Source organism: Elephantulus edwardii, unplaced genomic scaffold, assembly GCF_000299155.1.
Source record: "Elephantulus edwardii isolate Elephantulus edwardi_28Jun2011 unplaced genomic scaffold, EleEdw1.0 scaffold00431, whole genome shotgun sequence".
In the NCBI taxonomy this organism is placed as follows: Eukaryota; Metazoa; Chordata; class Mammalia; order Macroscelidea; family Macroscelididae; genus Elephantulus; species Elephantulus edwardii.
Window position 1 is genome coordinate 1030860 of NW_006400181.1, and position 14514 is coordinate 1045373.

General features: G+C 36.8%; 1 protein-coding gene across 1 annotated transcript; it reads left to right on the forward strand.

The window, feature by feature from the left end:
• Positions 1-12211: 12211 nt before the first annotated feature.
• On the forward strand, positions 12212-13135 carry LOC102844891 (olfactory receptor 4C45-like). Its single transcript, XM_006902625.1, has one exon. It carries the CDS (start codon positions 12215-12217, stop codon positions 13133-13135), a length of 921 nt encoding a protein of 306 aa, XP_006902687.1. The 5' UTR covers positions 12212-12214.
• The last annotated feature ends 1379 nt before the right edge of the window (positions 13136-14514 follow it).

Below are 14514 nucleotides of genomic sequence, written 5' to 3' on the forward strand. Positions count from 1 at the left end.
ATTTTCTCATTTCAATTGACTTCTAACCAGGACTTTACCACTACACTACTATAATGATTTTCTTATTTTATTTTTTTTTTTAGTGTTCATTGGGTTTTCAAAGGCATGTTATTTAGGAAGTAGATGGCCCATCCTGCTTCCAATAAGCTAGTATAGCAATCTATGAAATGCAGATGTGAATCAAGTCCACTTGATTGGTTATTGTCTTCTCAACTCTGCCAAGATTTTGGTTCTTCAAAGATCCATGTTCAGTACTGAAAGAGTTCCTTTCATTATCAATTCGAGACTCCTTTCTGACTTTGTCAGAAACTTTCCTGACTCTTTATAACTAAACTTAAGAATAATATCTCAAAAACAATCTTGTACTTATTCATACGTGGTTGTGTGGCAGTCATTTGCTCCAAAGAACTTCTTCTTATATTTTTCTTTCTAGAAACTGTAAATAGACTATAACATAGTGTGGGATGTAGCAATACAATGACTCCTTAGATCTTCAAAGTATTAGCAATTGGCCATTTTGAAACCTTGAGCAAAGCATAGGCCATTTTTTTTTACTTACTCCCACTTGATAACCACAAACTTTGAGTATTCAGTTTCTGAAAATGACTGAGCCTGAGTGCACTCACTAGTCTATGCTAGGAAATTTGAAAGACAGCTGTCTGGGCAACAGATTAGAAGAGGTCCATATGTGTTCCCATTCCCAGGAAATGTTATCCAACAGAATGTGAAAACCACTGAACAATACCACTGATACCACATACAAGCAAAATACTGCTGAAGATCATTAAAAAATGGCTAGAACAGCACATAGATATGGAACCGACAGAAGTTCAAGCTGGATTTATAAGAGGCCATGGCACCAGAAATGTCATTGCTAGTGTCAGATGGAACCTGTCTAAAAGTAAAGAAAATCAGAAGAATGTCTATTTGTGTTTTCTTGACTATGCAAAGTTGTTAGACTGTGTGGATCATAACAAGTTGTGGGTGACATTGAGAAGAATGGGAATCACAGAGCATTTAATTGTGTTCATGCAGAACTTATAGCTGGATCAGGAGGCTGTTGTGACAATAACGCAGGGCAAGTGAGTGCACCAAGGTTGTATTCTCTCTCCACACCTATTCAATCTGTATGCTGAGCAAATTATTCAAGAAGCTGGACTCTATGAAGAGAATAACGGCATCAGGATTGGAGAAAGACTCATCAATAACCTGTGTTATACAGATGACACAAACTTGCTTGCTGAAAGTGAGGAAGACTTGAAGCACTTGTTGCAGAAGATTAAGGACTGAAGTCTTCAGTGTAGATTTCATCTTAATGTTAATAAAACAAATATTCTTACCACTGAATTGATAGGCAGCATCATAATGGATGGAGAGGACATTGAAACTGTCAACAGCTACATCTTGCTTGGATCCACAATTAACACCCTTGGCATGAGCAGTCAAGAAATAAGGAGGTGCATTGTACTGGGGAAATCTGCAGTTAGGGACCTCTACAAATTATTGAGGAGTAATGATGTCATTTTGAGGACTAAGGTGTGTCTGATTCAGGCTATGGTCTTTCCGATCATTTGCTATGCATCTGAGAGCTGGACAATGAATAAGGATGACAGAAAAAATAATTGACACCTTTGAGCTGTGTTGTTGGAGAAGAGCACTGATCATCCCAGGGATGGCCAAGAGAAGAAACTGAGATGTCTTGGAGATGGTGTAGCTGGTGTGCTCTTTAGTGGCAAGAATGATGAGAAAGAATCACATACTTTGGCGTGTGCTAGGAGGGACTATACCTTGGAGAAGGACATGACGCTGGGAAGGGTGGAGGGTCAGCGAAGGAGAGGAAGACCTTCAAATAGGTGGATTGACACGGTGACTGCTTCAACGGGCTCTTGTGTGTCAGGAAGTGTGAGGATGGTACAGGATAGAACAGGGTTCTGATATTTTGTTTATAGGAACACTATGAGTCATACTTGACTCAATGGCACCTAACAACAACAGTGTTTCCAAAAAAAACTGAACATAGAGATTCCATATGACCCAGCTACTCTACTGCTAGGAATATACCCCGAGGGAAAAAGAACCAAGACACAGCCAGAGATTTGTACACCAATGGTCATAGCCGCGTTAATGGAAACAGCCAAAATGCCTATCAACAAACAAATGAATTGTGAAATTGTGGTACATGTACATGATGGAATTCTATGCAGGAATCAGGAACAATGATTTTGAAAAATGCTATATAACATGGGAGAGGTTGGAGAGCATTATGCTGAATGAATTCCATCTCATAACAACAAATACTACATATTTTAAAAATAGAAGGATGAGTAGTAAGACATATAATAAAGTCCAAAGGGGGGAAGGGAGAGAAAAGAGGGAGAGGGGATGGAGGAGTGAGGTCACAGAGTTATGAGTGCAGAGTGAGGGGTGGAAGGAATGAGGAAAGATCCAGTGGGGACCTGAAAAGGTGAGTTAATAGTGGAACTAGATCACTATGATACTATGAAACACGATCTGAATAGTGGAATGCGTGAAACACAATATATAAAGAAAACACAAGGCATAAGAATTTTGCATGCAAACTGATATAAAATAAAAATCATTTAAAAGATTATAGCCTTAAATATTCTGTTGAGAGATATCATGAGTCAGAATCAATTTGGCATCAGTGAGTGGTGGGGTTACTACATGTAACCTTCTGGCATTAAATTCTCATATGCCCTTCAAATTTAATACTATTTTTAATTATCACTTTGCAAACTCGGAAACTAAGGATCAGAAATGAAGCAAACATGAAACTTTAGTTCTCTTCCTCCTTTGTCTGCATACTTCTTGGAAAATTCTTAAAACATGCTTATTGAAGATACTGCAATTCCACTTAGCTAGATTATTCATTCCAAGAAGATGTATTGAGGTATAGTCATGAAGTTAAAAAAAAAAAAAAAAGGTGGTGGTTAATATTCATGAGACCAAAGGAAAGAGTGAGCAATTAACAGTGGGTTAAAAACTGCTTCTTACTTGTTAAATCACAACATGTTTATGCTCAAGGGGAGACTTTTTCTGGTAAGATTTGGGGGGGAAATGTTGGGTTAAGAGTTGAAAGATACCCTTAGATAGACCACACTTCCTTGTTCCAGTCTTGTAGTTTTCTAATAAAACCTGGTGATTTCATTTTATTATTAAAATTTGGTGGCGTTTTTTACATTGACTTACATACATATGCATTGATTTTATTGCTTGATTACTATTGACCTATGCTTTACCAATTCATCTCTTTAAATCCCCATTGTGTCTTTCCCATTTCTTCACCCCCTCAACCCACTCACCAGAGTTGCTATCCCAGTGATTTTTCCCTTCCTCTTTCCCCTTCCATCTTTCCCCTTGAACATCCATACATATAATGCTCAATTATTTTCCTATTTTCATAAAAGTGGTTGTATGCAGTATTTGTCCTTTTGTGACAGGGTTATTTCACTCAACATAAAGCTCTCTAGACTCATTCTGTGTCACGTTTGACAAGTATTTCAAATTTCAGATATTGCTACCTAGCATTCCATTGTGTGAATATACTAGTTTCTCTATACATTCCTCTACTATGGGCACTTGAATTGTTTTTATTTCTAGCTATTATGAATAATGCTGCTATATTCATAGATGGACATATTTCTGTTTATGGTTCATCTCTAATTTCTCTGGATGATTATAAACAGATACTATAAGAACTCTGAAAAGCATATTCTCTCTTGTTCTCACCTTAGAAGTCCTGTGTGTGTGTGTGTGTGTGTGTTGGGTTGGTGATTTTTGTAAATTATTCTTTAAAGTTGGTGTACTTTGTATTTTGTGTTCAACTAATTATTTGAAAGAGATTTTCTTAAATGCTAAGATACAGTAAATCTCTCAGTCTCAGCAAAGGGGTTCCGCATACACACTTGGCACACCTTCTAATACTCAGACTCATTACAAATCCATCACGTTCCTCACTTTAATCTTCTTGTTATTGTTTGGTGCCATGGAATTGACTATAACTCATAGAGACCCTGTACACAACAGACATGAACCCTGTGCCATCGTCACACTTTCTGAAACACAAGAGTCCATGGCAGCAGTCAGTGCGTCAATTCACTTGGTCAACAGTCTTCTCCTTTGCCTTTATGACAATCCTCTACCTTTCTGACCATCTGTCCCTCTACAGAGAATAGACCCCCCTTGCAACTTACCTAATATGTGAAGAGAAATCTCATCATCCTTACCTCCAGAGAACCCTCTGGCTGCAACTGCTCCAAAACATATTTGTTTTTTCTTTTGGCAATCCATGGGATATTCAACACTCTTCTCCAACACCATAGCTCAAAGACATCAATTCTTCTTCTGTCATCCTTATTCGTTGCCCAGCTAGGTCTCTGATGCATGGCAAGTAATAAGAAAGACCATGGCCTGAATCAAACACACCTTAGTCCTCAAACTGGCATTATTACTCCTCAATGATTTGGAGAAGTCCCTGGTTGCAGACTTTCCCTATGCAATATGTTTCTTGATCTCCTGACTGATCATACCCAGAGTGTTAATTGTGGAGCCAAATAAGATGAAGTTGTTGACAGTTTCAACCTTTTATCAATCATGATGTTGCCTATAGGTCCAGTGGTAAGAATCTTTGTTTTCTTGACATTGAGATGCAATCTATATTGAAGGCCGTATTCTTTGATATTCTGCAACAAATGCTTTACGTCCTCCTCACTTTCAGCAAGCAAGGTTGTGTCATCTGCATAATGCAGGTTATTGATGAGTCTCCCTCCAATCCTGATGCCACACTCCCCTTCATAGAGTCCAGATTCTTGGATAATTTGCTCAGCATACAGATTGAATAGGTATGGGGAGAGAATACAACCCTAACACATTCCCTTCCTTATTTTCAACCATGTAGGTTCCCTTGCTCTACTCACACAACAGCCTCCTGGTCTAGATATAAGTTTCACCATGAGCACAATTAAGTGCTCTGGAATTCCCATTCTTCTTAATGTTAGTCATAATTTGTTATGATCCACATAGTCAAATGCCTTTGCATAGTCAATAAAGCATAAATAGACATTCTTCTGGTGTTCTTTACTTTCAGCCAGGATTCATCTGACATCAACAATGATATTCTTGGTATCACAGCCTCTTCTAAACCCTGCTTGAACTTCTGGAAGTTCCTTATCTATGTACTGTTCTAGTCACTTTTGAATGATCTTCAGCAGTATTTTGTTTGTGTGTGTGATATTAATGATATTGCTCAATAGTTTCCACATCCTGTTAGATCACCTTTATTGAAAATGGTAATAAATATGGATTTCTTCCAAAGGGTAACTCAAAAATACAAAGCAAAGTACTATAATGGAATGTGCAGAAAAGGGAAGAATTCATACCGCATTTCTCAAGCTGAAATAACTGAAAAACAAATTTAAGCCTTGAGTTACAATATTGAAAGATGCTATGGGCCATATACTGAATGACTCAGAAAGCATCCAAAGCAGATAGAGGGAATACACAGAATCATTGTACAAAAAAGAACTGACTGATATGGAAAAATTCAGGAAGTACTTGATGAGTAGGAGCCAATGGTAGTAAAAGAGGGTGTTGAAGCTGCACCAAAAGCATTGATTCCCAGGAATCAATGGCATAATGAGCAACTTGTTTCAATTAACAGATACAGCCCTGGATGTACTCACCAGAATATGCTAGGAAATTTGAAGGGAAGTTGCCTGGCCAATAGATTGGAAGAGGTCCATATTTGCTCTCATTCCCAAGAAAGGTGATCCAATATAATTTTAATTCTAAGTTCCTGTAATTCTCTTTGTAGGGTGGAAAAATAGGGTTGTTGTTAGTTGCTATAATTCTGACCCATCTTAACGTCATGAGTCGAACTTCTCCATATCATGTTCCTGCCTGTAATGCTTACAGAAATGGATCACTACCAGAAGGCTCAACCTTCTGCTGTGCTACTGAGTAGCTTGGATTATGAGCCTTTAGATAATTAGTCAAGAGCAGACCATTTGAGTCACTAGGAACTTCCAAGCAAAAATTGCATTTTCCCACATACATGAGTAGATTCTATCATAAGTGCCCATCTAGAAGGAAGTTAATACATTTATTGACTTTTAAATCACTTAATCTTTGGTATCATGGAATCCTGCTATCAAAGATCCCTGTTGTTATGGCATGTCATCAAGTTGACTACAACTCATAGGAACTTATGAACGATAGATCTGAACCCCACTCTCTCCTTTGCCATCCTCACCATCCCTGATAAAGTTTAGCCCATTGTTACAGTAACTGTATAAATTCATCTTTTTGAGCATCTTCTCTTTGGCTGACCCTTCCCTTTTACAAGCACGATGTTCTTCTGCAAGGACTAGCTCCTTCTAATCACATGCCCAAAATAAGTAAGATGAAGTTTCATTATCCTTGTCTCTAAGTAGCATTTAGCTGTACTTTTTCCAAGACAAGTCTGTTTGTTCTCATAGGATTTACAGATTCTTCTCCAGAACCCTACAGCCCAAAGGCATTAATTCTTCTTTTTTCATCCTTAGTCACTGTTCAACTTTCAGGTGCATAACAAATAATTGAAAAGACCATGACTTGAATCAGTTGTGCCATAGTCTTCAAACTGACATCACTGCTCCTCAATATCTTGGAGATGTCCTTGGCAGCAGATTTCCCTAACACAACCCATCTTTGGGTTTTTTTAAACTGCTTGAACCGAGAGATTGACTAGTACTAATTATATCAAGCTGAACGTGGATCCAAGCAAGATAAAATCTTTGACAACTTCAATCTTCTCTCCATCTATCACGATGTTTCCTACTAGCCCAATTCTGAGGATTATTGTTTTCTTCATGCTGAAATATAGTCCATGTTGAAGGGGCTATTCTTTGAACTTCAGTACCAGGCATCTTAAGTCTTTTTCAACATTGGCAAGCGAGACTGTATCATCTATGTAAATAATATAGGTTGTTGATAAGTCTTCCTTCAATCCTAATGTTGCATTCTTCATAAAATAGAAGGATTTGGGGTTTTGTTGTTTTATTTTATTTCTTTTTTTGTTCTGCATACAGATTAAATAGATATGAAGAAAGGATACATCCCTAACACACACTTTTCTTTATTTTAAACATGACCCATGAACAATAAAGGAACCCTATGAATGATAGATAGTTCCTTTAGTGGCCATTAATAAAAACATCACAATACCTCAAGATACTTAAACCCAAAATGTTGAAAATTGATGCTTCCATTTTCAAGACTATAATGTCATTTAGACCATCATGTTTTCAGAGAGAAATTCATTCTTTCATTTATTCCTAAAACCAACTATGCAACTTATGACAGGTTAACCAATGCCACAAAGAAAAACACAATCTCATAAAGAATGTTTCCAACCTACTGTCCCAAGTCTAAACCTGAACTTCAGCCAGAGACCTATCTTTAACCCATATTCAACTTTATGTAAAAAACCTGACCTCTAATGATGTTTGTGATTGCCTAATAAGTGTAAGTTAAAGACTTTGGCTGGTGCTTCAGCAAATGTTCCAAGAAGGCCAATTATTAAACCCCTGATGACTTGAGAGGTCATTGTGTTACCAAGTCCTACATTATGTGACATTCTACTTAAGCATCTCCCTACCTAGTCCTACATTATGTGACTCTCTACTTAATCATTTCCCTAGAACCAATTAAGAAAGCCTTTGAGCAAATGATAGCAAAAGAGCCAATATAAAAAAAGCCCAGAATTGTGTGGAAAAAGAGATTGCTCACAAACTTCATGAATTTCTATGAAAATACAATCAAAAGGTATGAATCACAAATGAAGGGAATTCTCTTCCATATTCATGGATTTTGATGAATGAAAAATTTGGTAAAGTTAGTTTAACAAAACAATGATTAATTACAGGGACTTGATTAACTTATACATTGTATACTTGTTTTTCGTGACTTGAAAATCTTTGCATTATTCTCAAAATTTAATAGGTATTGTCATTTGAGTATATCACTTATTGTTATGCTGTTTGCCGTCACGTAGGAACTGTCCCAGAGCTGACCCTCAAGTTGGTTCTCAGAGGTTGTAAACTGCCGGAAAAGAGATTGTTCCTCTTTCTTCCAGGGAGCACCTTGTTGATTGGCAGTGCAACTCCTTAGCACTAGGTCATCAGAGCCACCATATATTAGGTTATTTATTCATTCAAACACAATATTTCTCTCTTTCTTAGATAGATAGATAGATAGATAGATAGATAGATAGATAGATAGATAGATAGATTTTTTAAAGATATATATGCTATAGGCTTCTCAATTATGTGCTATGCATTGGAAAGCTGACAAAGAATGGGGATGAGAGAAGGATAATTGATGCCTTTGACCTATGGTGCTGGAGAAGAGTGTTGAATATGCCATGGACTGCTAGGAGAACAAACAAGTTTGTCCTAGAGAAGGTGAAGCTGAAATGATCCTTGGAGTCAAGAATTCTGAAGCTTTGTCTGACATACTTTGGGCATGTTGCAAGGAGGGACTGGTCCTTGGAGAAGGATGTTATGTTTGGGAAAGTGAAGGGGCAGCAAAGGAGAGGAAGACCCTCGATGAGAAGGATTGATTCTGTGAGTGGAGTGGTGGGAATGAGTGTGTTTGAGACAGCGAGGTTGGCCCAGGATAGGATGATGTCTATGGCCCTTGTACATAGGGTAGCTAGGAGTCGCAAGCGATTCGATGGCACATAGCAACAACAACAACAACATATATTTTTATAGAGATATATATATTTACTGATACTTCCATAACAAGCTAAGAAAATGAACAAAAAATAAATTCTGAGGCTATTTAGCTTTCCTAACTAAAATGGTTTATTATCTTAGCAAACCCAGACTGCAAATGGGGATAAAAAAATAAATTAAAATTTCCAATCTTTGGGATGGCTATCTGAAGAGAGAAGAATTTCTATATATAAGATTTTAATATGGTGGGGTTTTTTCCCTAAAAATGTTTGCATTTCAAGCTCATTGAATCTATCTGTGGCTGTTTCGCAAAAGCTCAAAAGGGAAGACACTGATGAATGGGCCCAATCTAAAAACTGAAGAGTCAACAAGGAAGTAGACCCAGGTCGGTGATAATTCCTTTTTTTCTTCAAAATCTCAAATAGATTCATTTTATTTAGTCAAGTTAATCATGTTGAAATAACTTTATGGTTGAACTCTGTGACTTATAAACTAGTAGTAGTAGTAGTTGTTGTTGTTGTTGTTAAGTCAAGTCATAGATGACTTATAGTAATCCTATGAACGAAAGACCTGAACACTTGTATAACTTTCATCATTTCTCTAAGTTCATAGAGTTTCTGGAGACAAGCTGTTTCAAAAGTGGATGCCACTCCTGCTTTCAATCCCGAAGAATTTATATAGTCTAAATTGATTGAGGGTGATATTTAAGCTTTCTTGATATTGTTGTTGTTGTTATGTGCCGTCGAGTCGCCTGCGACTCATAGCTACCCTAACTAAGTACAACAGCCCTAAATTAAACATACTATCTCTAACCACCATAATTCATTTTACTGTGAACCAGGCACTATTCTAAACACTCCAATAGTATTGATATTCTCTTCATAACAGCCCTATATATTATACCTGTTCTGTAGATGCAGAAACTAAAGTACAGAATACATTCATTTACCCAACTAAGGGGCAGAAGTAAAACACATTCCTAGATAGTCTGAGTCTTGTTCTTCTGCTGGCACACATTATCATTTGGAAAAATTTCTTTCATTTTGACTTACCAACTCTAGACATATAACTGTCAACTCCATGCTATAGAAAGAAATGTGTTGCCCTTACTGTCTCACATGTCAATTTTATCATTATCGTTAAATTGCCATTCATTTTATAGTTTTCAAGGAAATCTGCGGTTAACAGACAAAGAGTTGACTCATTCAAGACTTTACCATTCACCGGTGAGTTAGGTCATGTTAGGAAACGCATCACTCGTTCTTTGACTGTATGAGAGTCGAGCTCTGACTCTGCCGGTAATTCTTCTTTGAAATCAAGAGCATTCAGTGGATCAGCCATGGAGGAAACACAGAGTTTTTCCTTGAAAAAGAATTTGGTTGGAAAATGTCTTTTGAAATTATTTTCTGATGGCATCGTGAAACTGATTACAGATTTGCACAAATAATGATAGCATTCATAGTCACTACACTTCATCCTACCATTCACAGATGTCTGGTCAATACTAAGTTTTAAAAATAGACTTACTGAATAAATGAATAAATTATTAGTCTCCACTGAGGGGACAGAAAAATGCAACATCTCAAATATCAAGGAAAATTCTGTATGTGACGTTGCCAGTCCAGACTCGGTTAATAACTATCGAAATTGTTTTAGACCAGCTGGAGAAAAAGTAGTAGACTGTCCCTGAGATTTCTACTTGTACTAACTGGAAGTGGTGTTTTCCTTTTGTTAACATCCACTTTGCTAGATTAATGTGAGAATTTGTTAATCTAATAAGAATAAAAGATCATGGATGGAAAAAAACCATTAAAAACCTGAGATATCTTGAATAACAAAGATTTGTTGCCATCTTTATTGAAGTCATGATGTCCATCACACTTAATTTTCTGTCTCTCTATATTTTAGGAAAGATTTTGCTATATATTTGCAGGTATTAAGAAAATAAGAGGGAAAATAATAAGATATGATCATTTATAATAGCATATATTCATTCATGAAAATCCATATACAGATCATTCTGAAACAAATGAACATACAGATAGCAATGCAACTTCTAAGTTTATCTTTGTTGATTAAATATGTGGCTAAAGAAAAAAAGTCAGTATCATCTTATATTGCCCTACTGTTTCTGTCCTGTCAATTCCTTCCATCCTTCCAATTATTTCTTTCCATCTATAAACCACAAGTGAGAAAACATACATAATTTAGAGCATGATTCTATATATGACATAAGATTCTTTGTTATGTTATTTAAGGAAATGCTGTGCACATACTTGAGAACTTCACACTACCTACATGTCCACATTCAAGGATGGATTTAATAGAAATACTGATGTTAAAAATGTTCATGCAATCTTCTTCAGAATGGATGATCCTGGAGGACATTATGCTGAGTGAAGTATCTGTCCAAAAATGACAAATACTGCATAGTGCCCCTGCTGTAAAACGGGTCTGATGTAGGTGTTAGGGGGAGACTGAGAAAGATAGGATACATTACATATACTGCATTGAAACAGATGAGGGAGAGAACTGTTTAAAACAGATATATGATTAGGTATTATTGTGATGACATGAGTTCAGAACGAAGAATGCACAGAGGAGTAGACTTGGACAGAGGAATTGTATAACATTAAAGAATTTTTTTTTTTTACTTCTCAAAGAGAAGAATGAACTGGAGGGGAAAGATGGCCAGAGAGAAAAGTGCAACAACGAATGAATGAAAATCCAAAATATCTGTAAATTTCCATTAAAATTAATAATAATAACATAATAAATAAAAAGTAATAGTAAAATTTTAAAAAATTTAAAAGAATAAAAATGTTCATGCATAGTACAGCTATTGAATCAAGACTAGTTGATAGGCTACTATAAAAATTGTCCTGGGCCATTTTGAAAGGAAAAAAATTCCCCATCTTTAGCTCTGTCTCTGTCTATGCGTGTGAATTCAACTGACAGAAAGACATAATAGATTAAGAGCAAAGCTCACATAGCACACTTCGGTAAGTTCATAAATTATAAACAAATGACTTTTAAAGGAATGTTATGAGTCTATACCTATAAATATTGATACAAAATAGCAAGTGTGACTTCCAAAATTATTATTATTATTTATGAAATTCATCACTAACGAAGAAGGAAAGCAAACCATACGATTTGGGAAACTCAGAGATGGAGAGGATGTTTGGAAGCCAATTATATATAAATGATCCTTCATAACACCAGCTTACTTTTTTAAAGACTCTTGTAAAGTATTATTACTATGTCATTAATACAAATAAGGAGACGGTTAACAACATATTGTTTTCCTTTGGGACTGTAGAAAAATGACAAAGGTAGCTTTATCAATCTCAGACATCAAGACAAAGAAAAGTGATGAAAATCTTTTTCTTGAGCTAGAAATATCATTGCTAATAAGCACTGTCACCTTCTCAGATAGACCACATGCCCTCGTCAAAAGCTGCCTTGTTAGAAGGATGAGAAACGTCACAGAATTCATGCTGCTGGGCCTGACTCAGAATCCACAACTGCAGAAGCTGTTATTTCCTGTACTTTTAATCACCTACTTGTTCACCTTGGCAGGTAATCTGCTCATCTCAGTCACTATCCTCATCAGCCCAGCCCTGGGCTCTCCCATGTACTTTTTCCTGTCCTGCTTGTCCCTTATCGATGGTTTCTACTCCACCTCCATAGCTCCCAAAATGATCTTTGACTTGATCTCTGAGAAAAGCACTATCTCCTTCCATGGCTGCATGACTCAGCTCTTTGCCGAACATTTTTTTGCTGCTGCCGAGATCATCTTATTAATTGCAATGGCCTATGACCGATATGTGGCCATCTGTAAACCTTTACACTATGCGACCATCATGAGTAAGCCTCTCTGTACTTTCCTGGTGGGAATGGCTGGAATTTTGGGCTTTATTCATGGAGGGATCCAGCTTTTGTTCATACTCCAATTACCGTTCTGTGGCCCTAATGTCATTGACCATTTTATGTGTGATTTAATCCCTGTTCTGGAGCTGGCCTGCACAGACACTCACATCTTGGGGCCCCTGATTACTGCCAATAGCGGGTCACTCTGTTTGCTTATTTTTTCTATGCTAATCATTTCTTATATCATCATCCTGCACTCCCTGAGGTCTTACAGCTCTGAAGGACGCCGAAAAGCCCTCTCTACATGTGCTTCCCACGTCACTGTTGTCATCTTATTCTTTGTGCCCTGTTCATTCCTGTACCTAAGACCCGTGACCACCTTCACTGCTGACAAAGCTGTGACTGTATTCTGTACCCTAATAACCCCTATGTTGAACCCTTTAATCTACACCCTGAGAAATGCAGAAGTGAAAAATGTCATGAAAAAGCTTTGGGATCAAACAATAAAAGCCAGTGACAAATAAATCTTGCATTTGAAGAATTTAGATAGATAAATCTTGGTTATATGCGGAGCGGTCACTTATGCCGCCTAGGTCAATTTACCTTTGGGCGCCACATGTTTTAAGCAGAACTCAGCATCCGTCAAGGGTACGAAGCGCAGTGCCTAAAGTCCGCGCGACACTCCAAAGGGCCCAAGGAATCTTCTAAACTGTGTTCTAAAAGAATATAACCCAAGTTTTGTTATATTCATCTTTATTTCAATACAGTAATGTGCACCTGAAATTTTGTTGTCTTTTTTTGGAAGAAATCTGTGAAGACAAGTAAGTGCAAAGCCCAAAAAGCCAACGCCATCCTGATCGTGAGTATAGAATAAATGGAAAACAAAATTTTTTAATAAATTTGTATTTCTTATTACAGTTTCAAAGGAGTTTTCCTTTCAAACAGATAAAATAACTTCTATGAAAGCGTTTAGAATGAAAGGGAATATCCAAGGTGTACTTTGATCAACTTACTTGTTTTCTTTTACCTGCCTGAGTTTAGGAATTATAAATATGCTCCTATCCCAAAAGTAGAAAGCATAGATATGCAATCCCAAAAAGATCAATTGTACGCAAAGGTACTTTTTCCAACGTATATCTCTACAAAATATCCTAGAAGTATAAGAGGCTAGAGCACAAATGCCATCAATAAAATCTGTAGAGTCAAAGCAAATCTAATGTAAGAACTGTACGTTAAATTTTTAGACAGAAAAAAGTTTCTGAAAACAAAACCAATAATGTAGAAAATTACTAGTGATGTAAGAACAAACTTGCATAATCATAAAAGTGGACAGTCGTAGGGGAGCTCTGGTGGCCTACTGGTAAGGAGCTGCAACTACAACCCCAGAGGCGCACAGTTCGAATCCACCAGATGCTCTGCCGGGGAAGGAGGGACAATCTCCTCCTGTATCAGTCAGATCTGATTTGATGGTACACTCACACAAAAATAATAAAATAAAAATAAATTTAAAAAAAAACAACTGGACAGTTGTAATCTCAAAATTGGAGTATGGAAAGGAATCCTTACCACAAATGCCATGGATTACTGAGTGATTTCAGAATAGATGCTCTGAACTCTAAATTAAAGAGTTTTGTATCTGTTTAAAAGGAATATATAATCAGGCATTATATGTACAATAGCCCAGAATAAGAGGTACATTGTAAAGAGGGCTGGGGGGGAGCGAGGGAGAGAGGTCATCGTGCAACAATGAATGAATAAATATTTTTAAAAATAAGAGTGAACTGAGGAAGGGGGAAGGGAGGATGAAAATGTTCAACAATTAATGAATTAAAATCTAACTTTTCTGTAAACATTTGTTAAAATTACAATTTAAAAAAATATTTGTTTTTTAAAAAAGGGTTGG

Excerpts from the sequence above, each read along its gene's own strand:
- LOC102844891 (XM_006902625.1), top strand. The coding sequence starts at position 12,215 with ATGAGAAACGTCACAGAATTCATGCTGCTGGGCCTGACTCAGAATCCA.